Source organism: Callorhinchus milii, unplaced genomic scaffold, assembly GCF_018977255.1.
Source record: "Callorhinchus milii isolate IMCB2004 unplaced genomic scaffold, IMCB_Cmil_1.0 Scaffold20, whole genome shotgun sequence".
NCBI lineage: Eukaryota > Metazoa > Chordata > Chondrichthyes > Chimaeriformes > Callorhinchidae > Callorhinchus > Callorhinchus milii.
This window is the reverse complement of record NW_024704761.1, coordinates 11,562,016-11,585,092: the sequence shown is the minus strand read 5'-3', so window position 1 is coordinate 11,585,092 and position 23,077 is coordinate 11,562,016. Positions and strand designations below refer to the sequence as shown.

At 45.2% G+C, this 23,077-nt stretch overlaps 1 protein-coding gene across 5 annotated transcripts; it reads right to left on the bottom strand.

Moving 5' to 3' along the window:
- Positions 1-1,544: 1,544 nt before the first annotated feature.
- LOC103175406 (BUB3-interacting and GLEBS motif-containing protein ZNF207) lies at positions 1,545-18,684 on the bottom strand. 5 transcript variants are annotated; one of them, XM_042342489.1, is made up of 12 exons: positions 18,382-18,684; positions 17,366-17,492; positions 10,400-10,538; positions 9,299-9,472; positions 8,811-8,886; positions 8,287-8,390; positions 4,829-4,977; positions 4,460-4,564; positions 3,833-4,075; positions 3,490-3,652; positions 2,236-2,429; positions 1,545-1,933 (listed from the first exon to the last, which is right to left on the bottom strand). In XM_042342489.1, the coding sequence occupies exons 1-11, from the start codon at positions 18,420-18,422 to the stop codon at positions 2,260-2,262; spliced, it is 1,491 nt and encodes a 496-aa protein (XP_042198423.1). In that variant the 5' UTR covers positions 18,423-18,684; the 3' UTR covers positions 1,545-1,933; positions 2,236-2,259. The 5 variants fall into 5 exon arrangements, with proteins under 5 accessions (XP_042198423.1, XP_007886617.1, XP_042198424.1 ...); XM_007888426.2 differs by having other exon boundaries at positions 1,545-2,429; positions 18,382-18,683; XM_042342490.1 differs by having other exon boundaries at positions 1,545-2,429; positions 8,320-8,390; positions 18,382-18,683.
- Between the last annotated feature and the right edge of the window lie 4,393 nt (positions 18,685-23,077).

Genomic DNA, 23,077 nt, shown 5'->3' with positions numbered 1-23,077 from the left:
AGCCAACGTGTCCAATTCAGGTTAGGGACCAGCAGTATAAAGAACATAGCTCTATGTTAGATCCAGGTGTACTCTAGTTCCTCAGAGCTCATTCTGATTATGGGAGAATCTCAAATATCATCCTAGTAATAACACTTTCTGTATAACTATGGGTTTCAGCACTAAACAACCAGAACAGTTTTAACTTTCAATTGTACTTTGTTAGCTGGTATATTGTGGGTACAAAAACCTACCTTACCTGCAAATGACTTAATTTCCATTATAATTAAAGCCCCCAAAAATAATGAACTAGGAAATAAGTACACAGAATTAATTAGACGTCATTAACATCTGATCAAGGTGCACAAATGTTGCTGTAACCCAAGCAATGTCCCACTTGCCAGATACAAGGCCCACAACCAGGTCAACAGGAATTTAGAACATCGTTTTGTTTTTAAAACAAGGTACCATAAGCAAACAGCAAGTCATTAAAGTCAGTCATTGCCATACAGCTTGGGGAGGGTCCCAGCCTGTGCAGAATTAATTATTGGTGAGGCAGCACTTGAGTAATAAGCCCTATATCGGGGTGGGGGGGGGGGAAGAGAGGGGAAATCAGAGAAGAAAGAGGGATGGGAGATAAGAAAGCAAGACAGGGTTCTCACTCATGACTGCTAACTAGAGAACACTGCTCGGAAGGTCAGACGCATGGATGGGATTGGAGCTTGGCTGCACGGTTAAACAGCTCTCCTCGGAGGCTCCCATAATGATCATAAATCATCTTGGTAGCAGAAGGAGAAGTAAAAACCAAACATCTTTGGGAAAGGAGGGGGAGTTTAAAAAAAAATTAATCCCGGAATGTTTAAAAAATAAATACAGAATTTAAAATGGTAATTCAATCGGGTTTCCTTTTTTAAAAAAAAGGTGCATTCCAGCTGCAGATTTTACGGGGACAAAAATAAGCTCAATATTTTACAAGCTAAAATGGGCAATATTCTATGTTTCAACACCCATATCCAGCAAATAGCACTTTGCTATGAAGTTAATATAATCACATTACATGAATACTAACAATAGATTTAAGAAGGGCCTTCACCAAACTTGCTACAAGTTTGGGGACAGAGAAATCCAACAGCAGTAAAAAAGCTGTGAAAGCCCTTGGAAATGAATAAAATGAAATCTGACTTGCCTCAGACTGAGAGGGCAATAAGATTCAGCCTCAGCCTGTCCCAAAGCAGGGCTACAGGAAGGAAGAGATAAATTCCAGTTTTAGCAACATATTAGGGTGATCGATCATTGCACATCCATAAACCATGCATCCACTCCACTTTATAAATAGATATCTAGCTTTGTCGTTGGGTGATTTTTACTGACCTAAACTCACCACAAATGCAAACAATGAATATAGTTACTTAGCATGCAGGTAGAACGCTGGTTCATTCTGAAAGCATACCAAAAGAAACCCCTCCAATAATAGGTTTACATTTTATTTTTGCATGAACTAACAGCACATGCAGTCGTACAAACCTTGAGGCAGTGGTCCACAGCTGGTCATGAATAAAGCAACATTAAAGTTTCCATCAAGTTTTATTACAATGAACTTTACAACGGTACAGAAATTAAGAAATCAAGTACGACCTATTTAGGTTCAAAATTGGTGTTAAACCCTGCGATGTGTTGGGAACGAAGTACATTAAACAAGTTACATAATCAAAAACTCAACTGAACAGGTAGTTGGGCTGCAGCACACAAGACATCAGAAGCCCTCACCAAACTATGTTGGGGACAGTGAAGTCCAACAGCACCTAAAGTGCTGCGAAGGCCTCGCTTTTTCTTTAAACAGAAGCAATTTTAATTTACAGAACTTGCCTTTAAGATGGTACTGCATGGTCATGTAACTCCAGCGCCTTCACAATTTTTTAACGAACCATATTTACTATACTTCAGTTCTAAAAACCTAGATGAAACACGAGAAAAGAAGCTATACAACATGAATTGCAATTACAGGGGGGGGGGGGGGGGGGGGAGGGAGGGGGGAAGAAAAAAAAGGCTCCTGCTTTTGTTTATTGTGTATGTACGTGCGAAGAGTACATTTTCCTTTTCTACTCAGATAAAACATGAACAGCATAGCCCGGGCGCGGCCAGCTATTTTTTTTGTGGTCATCATTAGCAGGTTTATCGTGTTTTTGTTAAAGTCACTTAAATTCACTGAAGCTTGTCTAGTTAACAGCAAGTTGAGAAAAGGTTGAATCTCCAAACCTATTGACGTAGGTAACAGCAGCTTCAGTAACGGCTCCCCTGCGACATGACAGGAGGCCTCAATCCTGACATTCCCATCGGGGGCCGAGGAGGTCCTCCCTGGTAAGGAGGCACCATCGGAGGTCCCTGTCCGTAAGGAGGCATGCCACCCGGTAGGTAGCCTGGCATGCCTTGTGGAGGGCCCACATACTGGCCTGAAAGAGAAGACCAGCAACTTAAGATACAAATTAAGTGACACAGCTCTGCTCATTGCTTGTACAGGTGAGGCTCGATCGGAGTAAATGTTTATCAGTGAATGCTGCCATATCTCTCACGTCGGAACAGATCCCACCTAACACTACTGACTTTGTTTATAGACTAATGCTCATTACGTTGATAAGTTGTCTCCATTTCTGTTCTAAATAAATCCGCAACTGCCAGTCTCCCCCTCCACCTCACAAGATACAAGACAAAAGGCATTTGCAATGGATATGTAATTGATTGACCGGAAGAACCCAGAGGGTGATGGTACAGGAAACGTCATCAGACGGGAAAATGTTACCAGATTAAATAGTTCTCTTTCAGGAAATAACATTATGGGATATAGCACATAGGTAGTTTAGGACGTATCTGCATGCGGCTGCCAGGAGGGTGGAAGGCGAACTAGATGGACCTTGGTCCTTTCCACAAGGGTCTGTCTGGGACCTTTTTATTTAAATATTTTTATAAATGAGCTGGAATTAGGAGTGGCAAGCACAGTGGCTAAGTTTTCAGATGGCACCAAGCTAATGAAGGTGGTAGATTGCGAAGCTGAACAAGATAGGTTATATGAGGATTTGAACATACTCGGGAACTGGGCAGATAAAATTCATTGTGGAGAAAAGTTCTTCAAAAAATCCTGGAAGGAACTATTAATTGAATGGAAGGAAAATAATATGTATGGAAAATGAAAAGGACCTGGGGGCTCTGACTGACAATAAACTGAAGCTCTCCCAAAAATGCTGTGTCAGTGAGTAAAACAAACCCAATGCATCAAAAAATCAATAGCAAGCCGAAATAATCCTGCCACTGTATAGATCATTGGTGAGACGGTTGAAGCAATAAGTGTTGATTCTTTGAATCATAGATTAAATGATTTCCTCTTTTAGGAACTAACATTATGGAATATAGTACAGAGGTAGTTTGGGATATATCTGCATGCGACTGCCAGGAAGGTGGAAGGCGAACCAGATGTATCTTGGTCCTTTTTTGTCTAGCATTTCTTATGTTATTTACCTGGCGGAGGCATGGGAGGTCTCATCGCTGGTTGCTGGGGGGGCATCCCCTGTTGTGGTGGCATCATGCCACTCATCGGCCCAACCGGTGGTGGCCCCAAAGGAGCCTGGCCTTGCCGGGGGATGTTACGCTGGTATTTGGGAAACTGGGCTCGTCGTTCCTCCTGAACACAGGGAGGGGAAGAAGAGAGGTGTTACACACGCACTCAGATTAAACTACAGGAGAGCTTACCAAAGAATTTTCTGTGCAGTTTATAATAAATTATAATCCTTGAAGTTTAAATTCAGACACAGAGAAAGTAAGCATTTATTTTAATATTCGAAAAAACAAGAGGGAGACTTACCAGCGAGATATCCTCGTCGGGATGGATCAACTTACTGGTTGCACTAGTTGTGGTCAGTGTTGCGGGCTTACTGGTCACAGGCACCGCCGGCTTGGCTACAGTGGTGTTGGCCGTGCTGGTGGCACTAACTGTGGATTGGGTGTACGCGGGGAAAGTGGGCTTGGGGGGCTCCGCTGTGGTGGCGGGAGTGCTGTTCAGTGGCTTGAAGTCGGTGCCCACAGGGCCGGACACAGGCTGCTGGCTCTGTCGGGTGAAAGACAGGGAGACAAGAGTTAGATCAGGCACTTGACGAGCACAAGCCAGGTCTGCAGGTATCATGCTATGAAGGTTTACAAGATTTCACATTCTGACTATATTCAAATTAATCCAAATAAAAAAGAAAAGCAGCCGAATTACAAACCAGCAAACCTTCAGATTTGGCTAAAGCTACAGCAATTGCCTCGGAGAGAGAGGCAATTAGAATTATACACACAAATTCTACACAGTAGTACATCACACTGCACTGATTAAAGCGCCACAGCCCACACACAACTTCAAAGCCTCTAGCTAGTTTTACTGCAAGCCCGCCCGGGTGAAGCAACTGTGAATTAAAGCTACGCGAGAAGAGAAGGGTGACAGCCTGCGTACTTGAACTGCGCTAGGAAACAGAGGTTTAGAGGAAGTGGAGAGATTTGTCGAATTGGATGAAGCTGTAGTAGAGGCAGTAGATGTGCTTGATACACGAGTCCCCATCTGAAGCATAAAAAGAGCAGACAGTGAAAATCCTTTTGTAGAGCAGCCCGCACTCGGCATGACTGAGAGGGCCAGAGCCGAGAAACACATTGCACAGTAACAGCGAGTCTCTAGATAAACACCGCGATTACCAGCTCTCCACCCCACTCCCACGCATCCCTTTTCCACTCTTAAGCCCTGAGAGATAAAATTCTGCACAGATGGGAATTCAACCGCAGCGGTTTTTCCCAGGATGTAAAACAGCCATGATCAGCATTCACTTACTTGCCCAGCACTGGGGAAGAGTGGTTTGGCAATAGGGGGCTGCGGACTGAGTCCTGGAGGTGGTGCTCTGCTGGGAACACCTGGTGCACTCACAGGCTGTGACTGAGTCATCGGTGGTCCCCCTGGGCGTGGTACAGGGGGGGGCATACCTGGAAGAGCAAAAGAGAAACGTCAGCTCAGCACAGCATAGACCAGCCTGAAAGCACTCGTTTGAAAATTGTAGATTCCATTTTAATGGAACAGCGATACAATACAAAATTATGTTTGCATAGCACCTTTCAAGTTGAGAGGAAAGCCAGCAGGCTCCAAAACACACACGCTGTTCAGTGCAAGTCATGTATCAAAATAAAATTACCAAATAACACACTCACGTGTGCAGAAATTGAAAAAAAATATGTAGTAGGACCGATGAACAATGCCCCTTCCCCACTCTGGACTGTGTAAATATTCCACCCATTAGCTCAGCTCTGAGCACTGCCTGCTGGGCATTGCTGACAAAGCGATAAGAGGTGCCTGGCCCCAGGAAAAGCACCAAACTACTGTAATCATGCTCTTGTCCAGAAATAGCACCGGGGGATTGAGGTGAGAGATGAACGCAGGCTTGATCTCCGAGGCCACACAACTCACTTTCCAGTGTGAAACGCAGTGAGAAACTGCAGTGAGGTTGGAAGGACAACTTAAGGAGCGAGTGGCAACAGTGCAGCCCCGAGCACTAGCTGTACATCTGGTGCTGTCCCGAAGCAGTGCTCTCCCACCAGCAAATATTGGGAATAATAACAGGAGCAAATGGAGAAGATTTAGAATTGGCATGACCCAGGACATGGGCATTGTTCCTTTAAGTTCAGAACATTTATAGAATAAACCCACTTTTTCATTTAAAGAAAAAAGTGTTGCTTTAATAAATCCTACGTTGATATTTCTTGACCCGTTTTTACCAACCAGTAAGAAAGCTAGTGACGAAATGCTGGCAACACTCTCAAAGCACTTAATGGTTGCCCTCAGCAAGCATTCACTTTGAAACTCGTCTGTCCTGTGTAGGTGAAATGAAAAATGAATTGGTACCAGGAAGTAAACACAAGGAGTGCTCTGGTAATAAAGTCAGGAGGGTCCAGCTGGCCTCCGCCTCCCTGGGCTAAGTTAAGGAACGGCTATTTAGCTCATTGCCCTTGTGCCACCCTCTGAAAGAGCCACCCATTCAGCCTCACTCTGCTGCCCTTTTCACAAATATTTGTTCAATTCCCTTTTAAAAGCTAGTGTGGACTCAACTTTAACTAACAAACATGTTTGGCCAGTCATTTAGCGCCCTTTGTAGAAAAAAAATTCTCCTAACCTCTCCTCGTCTTTGGTGATCTTAAATCGATGTCCTCAAGTTGCTAACTCATCAACCAATGGAAATCATTTCTCCTCATGTATCTCATGAGACTACGGGACCTCCCCCAGCCTCACTCTGCAAGAACTGATCCTGTGTGTGACACCAGGTACAGCTGGCCACCCTCACCCCCCCCCCAGGCTCCAACAATAACAATGGTCACCTTGATTGAGTGTGATAAGTACCAGAGGATCACTGGCACCCAGGAAACCATACACCAGTACGAAACGCGCCAGCCAATTGTGCACAGCAGTGTTCCACAAACAGTCGTGGATTGAAGTGACCAATTTATTATTTTGTTTTGAGGGATTATTATCAGGCGTGTGGAGTAAGGAAATTTGTCCAAGGTTTTGCCCTGCCAGGAATTGAATTCAGGTCTCTCGCTTGCGAGGCAAGTGCTCTAACCACTGAGCTGCAGGATTCCACGAGTTTAGCAAATAAAGTGGATTTGGGTTATCTTTGAGCTCATCCATTAAACATATTCTGCTTGGTCCCTGCAGGATGCTTACAGGGAAGCCAATCATTAAGCCAAATGGCCCGTCCAACGCAAGACAAAAAGAATTATACAGATGAATGAACATCAATACAAGCTTTGCAGAAATATCCCTTAGAACAAGAAAGATTAAACAGTCGGTGTCTGTTTGGAAATCTGACCAGTTCCTTCTTCTCCTCATTAACACTTAGAATTTCCCTTTTAAAATATTGTATAGTCCTGTTCCTGAGCTAGCCGAGTCCACAGTATCCCAAGGTACTGCTGATGATAGACCAGCAGCCATGTCAGCAGGGCTTGGGAGGGGTAGATTGGAGGCAAGGATTCACAGGTAGTGTGGTCCTAGCTGGAAAGCAGGATGAAGCTTGCTGAATAGTGCCCTCAATGGCAAACTATGCCGTTTTAACTGGTTAAACACTAGCAATTACCAACACACACTCGGGCTTCCGCAAACTTGGCTGTCGCCAACCTGCATCAGTACTCTCTGGAACTAGGTAAGCGGGATGAATGCATCCAGGGAGAGAGACGCAGGAATATTTCCAAGTATAAGTGGCATTCCTGTGTGTATCTGTTTATGTGAGGTTTGGATACTCAATCATGGTGATGGTTTTCCACACGTGTCTGAAACCTAGCTAACCAAAAGTATTTTGTAGCTTAGAAATTGAAATCGACAGCGCAGAAGGCAGCTATTCGACCCATCAAGCCTGTACCGGCTCACAGGCATCTCTGGGATGAGCAAACATTTAAACATATTATAGCATGCAATCATTTAAATATTAAGTTCAAGTTCGAGTTCCTCATCCTCACCTTTAAGGCCATCCATGGCCTTGCCCCCTCCTACCTCTCTGACTTGCTAACTCCCTACTTGCTAACTGCCCTCTCCCTCCACTCATCAGGCTCCAGCCTGCTCCATGTCTCTTGCCCGTCCATCGGTGGCCAGGCTTTCAGCTTCTCTGCCCCCACACTCTGGAATTTCATCCCAGTCCCTTTGCCTCGCTTCCTCACTCGCATCCTTCAAGACCTTTCTCTTCGACCGTACCTTTGTTCTCCCTCCCACCTCTCTGCCTTCCCTCACCCCTGCACCACCCCTCCTCCATGCTCGGAAACCGACACCTGACTGTTCAGCGCTTTGGGACTTCCTCCCGACATGAAAGGCGCTCTATAAATGTAATTTTGTTGTTGTTAAGGAATCATTAATGCTTAGCTTTATATTGCCTACAAAATATTGCACCTTATTTCACAATAATTACTCTAATTTCACATTGAATAATTGTAATTATAAAAATACAAGCATCACCACCTGAGCAACTGTTTTGAAGAACAAAAGCAACGTCTCTTTGCAATCTGACCCTTTTCAATATTAGTCAACATTGCAAAGAAAATAAACTCAAGAGCATTCAAAAGTTAGGGAAAAGTTTCTGAATAAAATGAAGGAAATGAAAAGTTTAATATTGGCTACCACATGCTCATGTTAAGCACGTGAAATGGAAGATTTTTTGAGTGATGGGGGAAGGCTATGTTGCTTTTACTCAGCAATACATTTTTGCATCATGTTAAATAGCACACATGGTTACAATTCCTATTTGCTGCTATACAGACCTATGTTGTTGCCAATTATTTTGAAATACCCACCAGGGGGCATGCCTGGCATCATAGGTGGCATTCCAGGTCCCGGGGGCATCATTCCACCCATGGGCATCATTCTGTGAACAAGAGGCAAAGGTCACATTTTCTGAAAACGACAAGATTTATAAAATAGGATGCATTGTTATCAATTAGCTACAAATTTAAAGGCAATTTTGATAAGAAACCCTAAATGTCAATTGAGAAATCCATTCAAAAATATTTCTAACCTGCGAGTACAGCACGCAACCTCTTTGGTTGGCCAACAAAACAAACGTTTCTCAATTGAATATTTCTTGGTTCACGGCATAAATCTGTGCTATTTTGTTATTTATATGATTATTTTGTTGGCCAATCAAAAAGGTTTGACCACCACGGCAGTAAGGCAATGTCTCGGCAGCCATGACTGCTTTAAAACAATGTCCATTTTTTAACAACATTTAACAAATTTGAACATAAACCACATTGAGAATGGCAAATACAACTCGACAAAAACGTACCCAGGAGGCATCCCTGGCATTCCCGGTGGCATGCCTGGCATCATGGGTGGGACACCGGGCACCACTGGTGGCATTCCTGTAAAGAAATCAAAATAAGTAAAGGCGTGGCAAACATAACACTGAAAAGATAACATAGCAAGCCACATCCCAACACATTTACTAAAAGGCAACACATCATCATAATAATAATCCTTGCATTTGACAGAGCACCTTATCACGTCTTCCAGACGTCTCAAAGTGCTTCACAGAATACACTGTAAAGTGAAATAAAAACAAATACTGTAATATGAATTGACTCTATATATTGTGGGAGAATCTTATAGAAAAGTTCAAATCAAAATCACATTTACCAACATGGAATCTAACACAGAGTAAACCCGCCCTATCTGCACATGGAGGAAAAGAGTACCACTAATGACACGATGGTTGAATAGACCTTCTGTGCACTAAACATTCTCCAATTTGGTAAGAGGAAGGCAGGCAGTTACCTGGAGGAATGCCTGGTGTACCAGGCACAGGGTGCATGCTGGACTGGTTCATGCTGGGTACGAAGCCCTGCTGTTGTTGCATTCCCTGCTGCTGGTAAGACGTTCCAGCCTCCGCTTCCTCCTCGTCGAACTCGTCAGAATCATCATCTTTCTGCTTCTTCTTCTGACTTTCAGCTAAAAGATAAAAAGACTCGTCAGACTTTCTGCAAACAATCTGCGCCACAATAAGCCTCAGATGGAAAGTCAACAGGACCAGTTTCACGATCAGATACAACAGATGCTCCAAACCAACCTTTTACCCTATTGTAGGCAGTGGTTCAAAATAGAGTACAGTTCCATGAGGACCAACACTTAGCCTCAACCAAATGGCAGTGGCGCCACTTCAACTCCCACTGTGGGAGATCAACTCTGATCTCTCCATCCATGGTCTCCTATGCTGTTCCAATGAGCCACAGCACTTCTTTATTTGCTAGGGATCTTGTAGCCCTCTGGCCTCAATATTGATTTCAACAATTTCAGACCATAACAGATCACCTCCCCCTTCCCCCTCTTCTGTGACCATTACCACATCACCTTCGTCCCAGACACACCTTTTCTCCCTCTGGTCTGCCTATTTTGCTGCAATCTTCCCCCCCTTTGTTTTGCATCAACACCTCTTTTAACACATCATCCCATGTCCTCTACCCCATTTTCTCCTTTGTCTTCCTTGCCCTGCCTCCCCTCTCTCTGTTAGCCCTTAAAAGCCTTTCTCTCCCAACATGGCACCAGTTCGAACGAAGGGTCCTGGACCCAAAACATTGACTCACTTTCCTTTCTCCATAGATGCTGCCTCACCTGCTGAATGTTCCCAACGACTACTGTTGAACTTAAAACTGTTTCTATGATTCATTGGATATTGAGCAAAAACTGGAATCATGACAGAAAAAAATCCTTTTCCAGTGAGAGTAATGCAATTTGGACAGTCTCCACTCTCAACCAATAAAGCCACCAAGGGCTCAACACCCACCCCATCTATCAATTTATGTTAAATCACAGCTCATGCTTTTATCATCACCCAAGATTGGTGCATTGCCACTGTAATGACCCAAACTTGTACTGTACCTTGAGTCTTTTGTTCGAGCAATCTTCTCCTTTCTTCCATGTCCTTTTCTGGAATGCCCTCCATTCCATAGATTTCTAATTCTATATCTGTTCTTCCTGGTATTGCATTTGGAACGGCATCTATTGTTTCCTTGTGAACCTACCAACGGAAAATAATCTGCAGTGTTCAGAAGGGAAAAAGCTCTAATATCCCAAGCTACACTGCCACACAGTGGCTGAAATGACATCCAACAACAACCAATGACAATCGTACAGCACCTTTCACGTAGGGAGGATGTTCCATGGTGCTGGACAGCCAAGGATTTGGAGCCCATGCTCGGGATCAGGAGAGGTGAAGGGCAGGGAGGGTAGGGGTAGGAGAGTGGCCAAAGGCGCGGCTGAAGAAGAGGTTCTTGAGACGTACCTTGAAGGAGGCAAGGGAAGGAGCAAGGAACTGTGGGGTGGATTTCTGAAGGGTGGGGGCAGGGAGGCTGAAAACCCGATGGCAGGGCAGGCGGGCTACATGGAGCAGGCTGAGCGGAGGGAATGAACATGTTGATATGGCGTTAACAGAACACAGAAGTAGGAAGGAGCAAGGTTGTGGAAGGCTTTAAAGGCGAGGACGAGGATTTTGAACTCTATCCTCTGGGGATGGGGAGCCGGGCGAGCATGGGGTGATAGGGTCACGGAGCCTGGTGCGGGGGAGGACACGAACTGCAGAATTCTGGATGATCCGTAGCTTATGGAGGAAGAATTGGGAAGGCCGACAAACAGGGAGTTGGCATAGTCGAGGCTAGATGTAATAAGTGCGTGGATGATGGTTTCAGTGGCCTGAGTGGAGAAGGAGTGGCGGAGCCGGGCGATGTTGCGGAAGTGGGGGAAGGCAGAGCTGATCGTGACACGGATATGGGGTAGAAAAGATAGTTGAGTTTCAAACAAGATCCCATGGTTCCGGAGTGGTTCAGTAAGGTGGAGTGTACATCCATGGATAGTGATACTACTAGTGCCGGAGGTGTGGAGGGACTGACCGGAGCCAATTAGGAGGGTCTCATCTAGAACTTGATGTCTGACAGTCTGTAGTCGAGGATTGACGCAAAGAGATAGAGTTGGTGTTTGAGGATGATGTCACCAAGAGGAAACACGTAGATGCTCGACAGTTTAAAGGCAGCAAAGAGGTCAAGGAGGATGAGGAGACTGAGGGAGCCAGATGACTGGCTTTGGGAGAATCAGCAAGCTTCCATTATTTGACTCAGATCCATAGTAGAATTGTAAATCTACAATGTGTCTTGTCTGAACTACACTGCGATTCAGCTGCAGGAAACTTCAATTCTAAAAGGTTATTGTTTGCACCACAAAGCAAGGCCAGATGCTTTATTTTGGAAGCATTTCTCCATTAACTCAAATTTCTCACTCTAGCAGATTCAGTACAAACTGATAGCCACAACCTACACAAAGGCAGGCTGGAGCTGTCAATTCACATAGCAAAACTCACTTGAGGCCATCGATAAATTGCCATTTTCTTTTAACTTTAAAAATACTTCTGCTCACCATTTCCCACAAATCACACAGGTTACAAACAAAGCATTTGGATCAGGGGCATTCCCCAACCAGTGAAGTTACTTTTGGGTAACAAACTTTTCTGAGTGTGAACTAGCAGGAGCCAAAATGTAGCAGCTAAATCTTTGATTGAGAATCCTCATCATACAGAATCAAGACAGAAACATATCTGGAGTTGAAATTTAGAGTATTTAATGTGAATCTGAATTCCAGGTCAGTTTACATTATAAACTGTTATGTAACCTGGCCTGATCCCAACCACCAGCGCACATGTGTGTGTGTGTGGGGAGGGGGGGATTGTGGGTCCAGATCCAGGGATTTGACACATGTGGAAACCCATCCAAACCACACTTAGAATTTCATGCATCCCACCAACACATACTTTTTGTGTGTATATATATATATTTTATATATATATATAATTTTATATATACTTCGGTCCAGCAAAACTACACCCCTACAAATGGGTTAATTGGTTAGTAAAGAGGATCTCACCTTTCTAAATGTATCACAATAAAAAGTACCTCACTACGAACGACAATAGCAAAAAGCAAGTTTTCCATTTTTAGTCTGACCAAACCGAGCACTTCTTGTCACTTAATCGGATATACACCCAATGCACAAATTTACCACACCAGCTCACAAGCCACGTGAAAGAATTACTGAGAATATCTTTATGTTGCCGACTTGGGCTGGTACCTGGATTAAGACACTGAAGTGTCATTCTGTTCAAGATAGAAAGACTATTTTGTTTGATATTTGATATTAGTTCCTTTAATCACTAGACATAAAAGGACTCGGTTCCTAATTTGAGCAATTTAGCATTACTGCCAGTTTTACTTCAACAAACAAAGGCGGGGCTCACTGTGCAGACAGGAAGCCACTCAGGCAGCCACTTCTGGTAGTGGAGCATATCCTTTTCAGACTCGTTCTCCACATATAAATTGCTGACAAACAAATCTATACAAATCTTGCTGCAGTACACTTAAGTAAGGCCCATATGAATGTCTGTGATTTTCAGAGGATCATGGTTACGCCTAGTTAAAACCACCAAAAGTTTAAAACTAAAACACATTACCCACTTTCCTTTACCAGATCCCACAAAGTGAGAGCAATGCGCTTACTGGGAAAGGTATACAATGCACAGCAAAACCAAAGTGAACATACTAAGGGGCAAATACATAAAAACTGAGGACATTTTTGGTAGTGTACAAAGCATTGTATACTTATACCAAGAAAGCAGGAGACATTTTGGATTCTACCTTCCTCATACACATTAGGTCAAAATCTATGAGGGCGCTCACACTGGTGCTCCATCTCGTGGATACGGGTTAGCAAAGAATGCAACATAACAAATTACTCTAATTCTCATCTCCAACAACAAAGCCAAAATGCAATATGCACCTGCATGATTCAGCAAATGCCAATAGATATAATGGGTGGGGTGGGGGAGAGGAAAAAGATTAAGTGACCACAGCCTGCACCTAAACATCTATTTTATCACTAAATTTGCAGGTTAAAAGATGGTCTATGTCACCGGTTTACGTGGATAAACGCCCACAAATATACAGTCAATTCACTTTACAGCATATTCTGTGAAGCACTTTGAGACGTTTAGAAGACATGAAAAGCACTATATCAAATGCAAGGATTATCATTATTATTATTATAACATGCCCTAAAATCCCCCGTTATCCTAGATGATCCCTCAAGGACGTAATCTCAACCAAAGCACAAGAGACCTTGAAGTTTCCTTGATCAGGACATGGAACATTCTGATCCTAAAGCGCTGTTTATTCACATTCACAGTTAGAACAGAATAAAAATTTACATCACGTTTTAAATTTCGATTCAATGTTTTTGATGCAAGAGGCAAAATAGTAGGAAAGAAATAACAGATACCTAAAACAACAACAACTTGGATTTATATAGCGCCCTCCACTCCGGACAGCATCTCAGCGCGCTTCATAGTGACGGATCCCAGGGCTGAGCCAGGGGGAGGGGAGGGGAAGGTGACCAAAGGCGCAGTCGAAAAGAAAGGTCTTCAGCAGAGACCTGATAATAGGAAGATAGGGGACGAGGCAGAGGAAGTGAGTTCCAGAGCCTCGGGGCTGAAGGCACGGCACGGCCGCCGATGGTGGAGCGGACGATTCGGGGGACAAGGAGGAGGGCAGATCCGGTGGAGCGAAGGCAACGGGCACTGTTGTGAGGAGAGAGGTCAGAGAGGTAGGGGGATGCAGGTGAGTGGAGGGATTTGAAGACTAGGGTGAGGATCTTGAAGTCGATCCTCCCTGGGACAGGCAGCCAGTGCAGTCTGGCAAGGACTGGGGTAATCAGGGAGTGGAGTTTGGTGCGGGTAAGCATGCGGGCGGCAAAGTTTTGGATGACCTGGATTTTGTGAATGCTAGTGGAAGGGAGACCGGCGAGAAGGGCATTTGAATAGTCCAGCCAAGAGGTGACAAAGGCATGAACCAGGGTTTCAGCGGCTTTTGGAGTTAGGTATTGGCGGAGGCGGGCGATACGTCGGAGGTGGAAGAAAGCGGCACTGGTGAGGGAACGGATGTGGGGGAGGAAGATAATTGGGGGTCGAACCTGACGCCTAGGTTGCGTACAAGTTCGGAGAGTTTTAGGAGGAGGTCAGGTAGGTGGAGGAGGTGAGAACCATGTGATTTTACATGTTGAAGAGAGCCAAAGAGTCAACATTCAGCTGAAGGAAATTAACGCTCATCCAGCTCCTGAGATCTGACAGGCAGGCTGACAGAACATCAGGGGACTGGGGGTCGCAAAGTGAGGTCAGAAAGAGGAGAGGGCCAAGGATAAATCCTTGGGGTACCCCGCAGGTAACCGGGTGAGAGCGGGAGGAAAAGCCATTTGTACAGATGTACTACTGGCGGTTCGTGAGGTAGAACTCGACCAGGCGAGTGCGGTCTCACTGAGGTGGATGACGGAGGAAAGGGGGTGGAGGAGGATGACAGAGGAAAGGCAGAGGAGGAGGATGACGTGATCACCTGTGTCGAAAGCGGTGGAGAGGTCCAGGAGGACAAGGAGGCAAAGGGAGCCCTGGTCACAGATAGAGAGGATGCCATTTGAGATTTTCACACATGCAGTCTGTGGGCAGGGCAGAAACCGGACTGGAGGGGTCCGAAGAGGGAGTGGGAGGAGAGGTGTGCGCAGAGTTGATTTGCAACCCGTTCTAGGACTTTTGCGAGGAAGGGCAGGTTTGAAATAGGGAGTCAGTGGCTACGGTTTGAGGGATCTAGGGAAGGTTTTTTGAGGAGGGGGCTGATGACAACAGTTTTGAGGGAGGCAGGGACTGATCCAGAGGAGAGGGACTGGATGATGACATCAGACAGTAGTGGGCAGAGGAGGGGGAACTGGGTGACCAGCAAGTTGGTGGGGAGGGTGTCAAGGCAGCAGGTGGTGGGTTTCGTTGAGGTGATGGTGGGTGAGAGTGAGGAAGGAGAGATGGGGAGGAAGGAATGTAAGATGGGGGTCATGGTAGGAGCGGGTGAGGGAGATGGAGAGGGGGTGGTGAGTGACAAGAGGCAGGAGGATGAGGCTGCCTGACGGATGTTATGTATTTTGGATGAAAAGTAGTCCATGACCTCCTCGCACTTGGCATTGGATGTGAAGATTGAGGAGGCCTGAGGGGGTGCATGGAGGATGTAGCGGATGGTGGAAAAAAAGACTTTGGGATTGTTTTTTGACTCCGCATCAAAGAAAGGCAGTAGCTGTGGGGATACTCGAGCCACAGTTGGTGGTGAACTGACAGGCCAGTTTTCTGCCACCTGCGCTCGAGCAGCCGGGTTTGGGTTTTTAGGGAGCAGAGATGATTGTTATACCACGGGGTGGGTTTGGATATGGTCCTGGATTTCAGAGGGACAAGGGAGTTGAAGGTGGAGGAGAGGCGATCATGGAGCAGCTGAACGGCTGCTTCAGGATCTCTGCAGGTGGAAGGCCAGAGGGATAGGATAGGATGTGAGGGCCTTTGTGAAGGTATCGGGGGTTGCCTTTTTCAGAGGCGGTAGAGGGCTTGGTGGAGGAAAGAGGGATGTGAGAGGAGAGATGAGGAAGTGGTCCGAGATGGCCTTGTCCACTATGCTAAGGTCAGAAATGTCAGAGGGTGACGACGAGGTCGAGGGCATGGCCACGGTTGTGGGTCAGTCAATTTATGTGAAGGGTGAAGTTCTAGGGAGGAGAGGAGGGCAGTGAAGAAGAAGTGGAGCAAGGAGAGTTTAGGTGGAGGTTGAAATCATCCATTATGAGCAGGCATTTGGAGCAGAGCGAGACAGGGAAGTGTGAATAGAGAATAGAGATGTCAGAAAGGAAGGAGCCGGGGTGCTTAGGGGGGGGCGGTAGACCAGGAGGATTTTCAGTGGGAGAGAGGGATGGAAGAGGGTGAGGTGCTCAAAGTAAGGGAAGCAGCCAGAGGTAGGGGGAAAGACCAAGGAAGGTTTTGGAGATGAGGGCCATCTTGTAGCTAGCTCAGTGGTTGGGAGTACTCCCCTTGCAAGTGAGAGACCTGGGTTTGATTCCCGGGCAGGGCGAAACTTTGGGCAAGTTTCCTTACTCCACACACCTCTGTTTACCTAGCAGTAAGTAGGAACCCGTTTGTTAGTCGGTTTGTGGATTGCTTTCCAGGAGTGTTCGCAATTTAGTCACTACACTTTACAATATATTCCGTGATACGCTTTGAGACGTCTCAACGACATAATAAGGCGCTATACGAAACATAAGAATTATTATTATACAATTTTCAATTTAAAACTGGTAAAAATAAAACCATAGCATTCCAGTGACTGTAGATCAGATTTTAAAAAACACAGAACACAGATATACATGGATAAAAGTAGAACATCTTCATAAATCGGACAATAGATTGACAGCATTCACCAACAAGTTAGAATAATCTACACTCATTACTTTAGATAATGCTGAACTAAATGCTCCATAAATAAAGTGACTATTATAGTCAGAGGTAACTGCCCAGGATCTAATCTTAAAGCTCCAAGTGTGCACAGCGAGGTTACTCACTGGATAGTTACTTATCTCCACTGGGAGACGGCTTTCTCTTTTTGATGCACGTTGGGACTCAGTGCTGCACCTGACTCTGTACACATTTCCTTTTGCAACTACTTGATGGATTGGTGAAGATACTGTTTCAACGGTCAACGTTGCCTGGCAGCCAATTGCAGGACAACACTGCTCACCCCTCCTGAAGGTGTTTACTGCTCTTTGCTTGTACTGCCAAACTCGGGAATGCCGGGGCCAATTTAGGCTCCTATTGCAACCCCAAATGACACCAACGAACTTAGACTGTACTTCAAGCTTGTGATGTTCTGGCTTGTAAGCTACAGCCACATCATCAGGGCTGCTCTGCAATCATATCCATAAACATTTTTTCTTAGAAGATACTGAAAGAGAGCTTACCTGCATACAATGAATCGCTAGACCGGGGCCAGTGTACAGCTTTTTGTGACAAATGTGACATTTGAAATGTTTTGCCTTCTGGTGCTGGATAAGAATTTTCTCGTCATCAAAGTCTCTGTTGCAGTACCTGAACAGCGTGATCAAGGAAGTAACACCTGCAATCTCTTCTTCATTTACACTTGAAAACAAAGACACACTGACCCAATTGTTTTACTACCATCAGCAGGAAACAAACACCCCAGGATCTAGGCTCCAGCAGTCAAAACAAAGTCGTTTCAGACTAATCTTCACAAGAAGTGGTGCAATCTTTTACAAACAAAATCATCTTCTTAATTTATACCAAACTATTATTTTGAACATTAAAAGAAAAATGAAAAGCAAAAGCCTCCCAGAATTGTTTTCTTAAACCTCGATATTAACATTCTTTTAAAAAACACTCCCTTCTGCTCCCATATTAGACATTATTGCTCCCAGTAAACACACAAATCACTCCACTTTACAATATTGTCTCAAGAAGCGCTTTGAGACAACGTGGTTAAGGCGTTGGATTTTTTCCCCTTATTATGATGATGATGATGTGGTGAAGGCGCTGTGCGAAATAAAAGCGTTGCAATGATTTGAAGCCTTGGCGACATGTGCACGAGGTGAGGCGGCAGATCTGCCCAGGACAGAGGTCGGGGACCCGAGGATGACACTCTCCGGAGGAGCCGACCGACCGCCGACGCCATTTTAAGGCCCAGTCGGGGGATAAACCCAGCGGCCGGGGCTCGGGCCCCCCCTCCCCTCGCGGTCCCTCTCGCTTTGCCCGGTCATTCAAATCACTAACACTTCGCGACGATGACGGTAAGGAGGTTGAGCCGCTTTCCCCCGCTAACCCTCCCGGCGCCAAGCGGCGGCGCGGCGGGGGGAGGAGGCGCGGCCTTTGTCTCCGTGGCCTGGCCGCTGCTAATGGCGCCCGAACCTGAGCCACGCGGCTCCCCCTCTCTCCCCGCACACGCCAAGCGCAGTAAGGATACCAACACCACGGCTTCATCTGCTTCTTCTTCTTCCTGCCCATGCTGCCTGGGGGGTGGGGGGAGGCGGGGGTGGTGTGTGGCGAGGCCGCGAGAGCGGTGTCCGGCCTGAGGTACCTGTCCGCTGAGGCTGTACGGGGCCGAGAACCGGGCGCTGTCCGCTGCACGGGCCGGCGGGACCGGGTGCCCGGGTTTGAGGCGCTGCGGGTGCCGGGCGGTGAGGGAGGGGGAGGCGGCGATCGAGCGGACCGACGATGTCAGACTCACTGGTTCCCGCCGCAACAAAATGGCGGCGTCCTGTTCCCAGCTTGCACCGCGCTCCTGGGCTGGGGGGCGGGGCCTACACAGACTGACAGCTGTACCGTCCACAGCGTCACAGAAATACACAGCACAGAGTCATCTAATCACAGAAATACACAGCACAGAGTCATCTAATCACAGAAATACACAGCACAGTCATCTAATCACAGAAATACACAGCACAGAGTCATCTAATCACAGAAATACACAGCACAGAGTCGTCTAATCACAGAAATACACAGCACAGAGTCATCTAATCACAGAAATACACAGCACAGAGTCATCTAATCACAGAAATACACAGCACAGAGTCGTCTAATCACAGAAATACACAGCACAGAGTCGTCTAATCACAGAAATACACAGCACAGAGTCGTCTAATCACAGAAATACACAGCACAGAGTCGTCTAATCACAGAAATACACAGCACAGAGTTGTCTAATCACAGAAATACACAGCACAGAGTCATCTAATCACAGAAATACACAGCACAGAGTCATCTAATCACAGAAATACACAGCACAGAGTCGTCTAATCACAGAAATACACAGCACAGAGTCGTCTAATCACAGAAATACACAGCACAGAGTTGTCTAATCACAGAAATACACAGCACAGAGTCGTCTAATCACAGAAATACACAGCACAGTTGTCTAATCACAGAAATACACAGCACAGAGTCATCTAATCACAGAAATACACAGCACAGAGTCATCTAATCACAGAAATACACAGCACAGAGTCGTCTAATCACAGAATTACACAGCACAGAGTCGTCTAATCACAGAAATACACAGCACAGAGTCGTCTAATCACAGAAATACACAGCACAGAGTCGTCTAATCACAGAAATACACAGCACAGAGTCGTCTAATCACCGAAATACACAGCACAGAGTCGTCTAATCACCGAAATACACAGCACGGAGTCGTCTAATCATAGAAACATACAGCACGGAGTCGTCTAATCATACAAATATACAGCACGGAGTCATCTAATCATACAAATATACAGCACAGAGTCATATGATAGAGGAGGAGTTTATAGAATGTATTAGGGATAATTATCTGGATCAGTGTGCTGAGGAGCCAACCAGGGAACAGGCCATATTAGACCTTGTTTTGTGTAATGAAGCAGAGCTGATCAGCAAACTGGCAATGAAGGCTCCTCTAGGGCAAAGTGATCATAATACGATGGAATTTAGCATTAAGTTAGAGAGAAGTAGTTAAGTCCTTTAAGCAAAGGTTTTAAATTTAAGTAGAGCCAATTTTGCTGGTATGAGAGAGGATTTAGCCAAAATAAACTGGGAAATTAGATTTAAGGATTTGACAGTAGACCAGCAATGGCAGACGTTTAAGGAGATAGTGCAAAATTCCCACCGAGCAGGTATTCCTTTAAGGAATAAAAACTCCATGGGAAAGGTGGCCCAACCGTGGCTAACTAGAGCAGTTAGGTAAAGTATAAAGTTAAAGGAAGAAGCCTATAAAACAGCTAAGATGAGTAGTAAACCCGAGCATTGGGAGAACTTTAGGGATCAACAAAGGAGAATCAAAAAAATGATTAAGAGGGAGAAAATGGAATATGAGGGCAAACGAGCGAAGAACATAAAGACAGACTGTAAGAGTTTTTATAAATGTATAGAGGAAGAAGCTGTCAAAGGTAAATGTGGGTCCGTTACAGATAGAGACGGGGGGAATTACAGTAGGGGACAAAGACATGGCAGAGTCATTAAACAAGTACTTTGCTACTGTCTTCACCTTAGAAGATACTGAAAACCTACCAAGAATAGAGGGGAACCAAGAAGACAATGTTAGCGAGCAACTTGGGGAATTAATATTAGTAAAGAAATGGTTTTAGGTAAATTGTCAGGTCTTAAAACTGATAAATCTCCTGGACCTGATGGCCTACATCCTCGGGTTTTAAAAGAGGTGGCTACTGAGATAGTGGATGGCTTGTCTTTGATCTTCCAAAATTCTCTGGATTCTGGAACGGTTCCCATTGATTGGAAGATTGCAAACGTAACACCACTATTTAAGAAGGTTGGGAGAGAAAAGATGGGGAACTATAGACCAGTTAGTCTGACATCAGTGGTAGGGAAAATTCTTGAGTCCTTAATTAAAGATGTCGTTATGGGATTCCTGGAAAACCATAACAAGATTAGGCAGAGTCAACATGGCTTTACAAAAGGGAAGTCATGCTTAACTAATCTTTTAGAGTTTTTTGAAGATGTATCTGCAGGTTAGATAGGGGTGAACCAGTAGATGTAGTATATTTAGATTTTAAAAAGGCATTTGACAAAGTGCCACACAAAAGGCTATTGCACAAGGTTAAGGCCCATGGGATTAATGGGAACATATTAGCATGGATTGAAGAGTGGCTAATGGGTAGAAAACAGAGAGTAGGGATAAACGGGTCATTCTCGAATTGGCAGGATGTGACTAGTGGAGTGCCACAAGGATCAGTGCTTGGGCCTCAGCTATTTACAATTTACATCAATGATCCAGACGAGGACATTGAAAATAACGTATCTAAATTCGCGGATGACACTAAACTCGGTGGGAGAGTAAGCTCTGAGGATGATGCAAAAAAATTGCAACAGGATATAGATAGGGGAGTGGGCGAGTAGGTGGCAGATGGAATTTAATGTGGCGAAGTGTGAAGTTATTCACCTACGTAATAGAAAAACAGATTATTTTCTAGAGGGGGAGAGATTAGATAGTGTTAGTGTGCAGAGGGATTTGGGTGTCCTTGTACATCAGTCTCAAAAAGTTAGTTTGCAGGTGCAGCAGCAACTGAGAAGGCGAACGGCATGTTAGTGTTCATTGCAAAAGGTTTAGAGTACAAGAGTAGGGAAGTCTGACTGCAACTGTATAGGGCCTTGGTGAGACCGCACTGAGAGTATTGTGGGCAGTTCTGGCCTCCTTATTTATAAAAGGACATACTTGCCCTCGAGGGGGTGCAGCGTAGATTCACTCAGTTAGTGCCTGGGATGAGGGGACTGACCTATGAGGATAGGCTGAATAAAATAGGGCTGTACTCTCTAGAGTACAGAAGAATTAGGGGAGATCTTATTGAAACATATAAGATTCTTAAAGGACTGATAAAGTAGACACTGAGAGTCTGTTTCCCCGGTAGGAGACTCTATAACCAGGGGTCACAGTCTTAAAATTAAGGGTCAGCCTTTTAGAACAGAGTTGAGGAAACATTTCTTCACTCAGAGGGTAGTGAATTTATGGAATTCACTCCCCCAGAAGGCTGTAGATGCTCAGTCCCTGAACATCTTCAAGGCTGAGACTGATAGATTTTTAAAAAATAGAGGGATTAGGGGATATGGGGACAGGGCAGGTAATTAGAGTTAGGTCTGAAGATCAGCCATGAATGGAGGGGCAGCTCGAGGGGCCGAATGGCCTACTCCTGCTCCTAATTTTTATGTTTTTATGTTCTTATATAATCATAGAAATATACAGCACAGAGTCATATAATCATAGAAATATATAGCACATGTGTGTAGGAAGTGCCTCCTGCTGCTCAAGCTTGAGCTCAGAATTTCTGAGCTTGAAGAGAGGCTGGAGCCACTGCATAGCATAAGGGAGGCTGGAGAGTTCATGGATCGAACGTTTCAGGAGGTCATCACCCCACAGCCACAGAGAGTTCAGAAGGAGAGTGAATGGGTGACCACCTGGCATGGTAGGAAGAAGGGATGGGCAGTGCAGAAATCCCCTGAGAGTGTGGCACTCACAATCCGGTTCTCTGTACTGAATATCAGTGAGCGTGATGACACTTCTGAGGAGGGGAATCAAAAGCAAATGAATGCACAGGGACGTGTGTCAATGCAATTGTCATTGGGGTCACAACAGTGAAAGGAGTAGACAGGCATGTCTGCAACCAAAGACATGACTCTCACACGGTCTGTTACCTCCCTATGCCATGGTTGAAGACATCACAGAACAGGTGCAAAACATTCTCCAAGGGGAAGGGGAACATCCAGAAGTTGTGGTCCATGTTGGGATCCATGACGTGGGAAGACAAGGGCTGAGATCCTACAGGGAGAGTATCAGAAGCTAGGGTAAAAGCTAAAAATAGGACCTCAAAGGTCCTATTTGCTCATGCAAGTGAGTATGAAAACAGCAGGATCAAACACATGAGGCTGGAGAAATAGTCCAGAAAGGAGGGCTTCAGGTTCCTGGATCATTAGGACCAGTTCTGGGGCAGGTAGGACCTGTACAAGATTTAAACCTGAAGAGGGCTGGGACCAATGTCCTCACAGGGAGGTTAACTAGTGCTGTGGGAAAATTAGTTTAAACTAATTTTGAGAGGGAAGGGAATCAGGATGTAACGTTAGACAAACAAGTTTCAACACCCCAGACATCCTCCCGACAAGAAAGGCGCAATACAAAT

Bases quoted from the DNA above. Each gene is read 5' to 3' on its own strand.
- LOC103175406 (XM_042342489.1), bottom strand. From the start codon at position 18,422: ATGGGCAGGAAGAAGAAGAAGCAGATGAAGCCGTGGTGTTG. The intron at 17,493-18,381 runs GTATCCTTACTG...CACGCTGTTCAG, and splicing joins CAGATGAAGCCGTGGTGTTG to GTACTGCAACAGAGACTTTG. The intron at 4,978-8,286 runs GTCTGTATAGCA...TTGCTCTTCCAG, and splicing joins AATAATTGGCAACAACATAG to GTATGCCCCCCCCTGTACCA.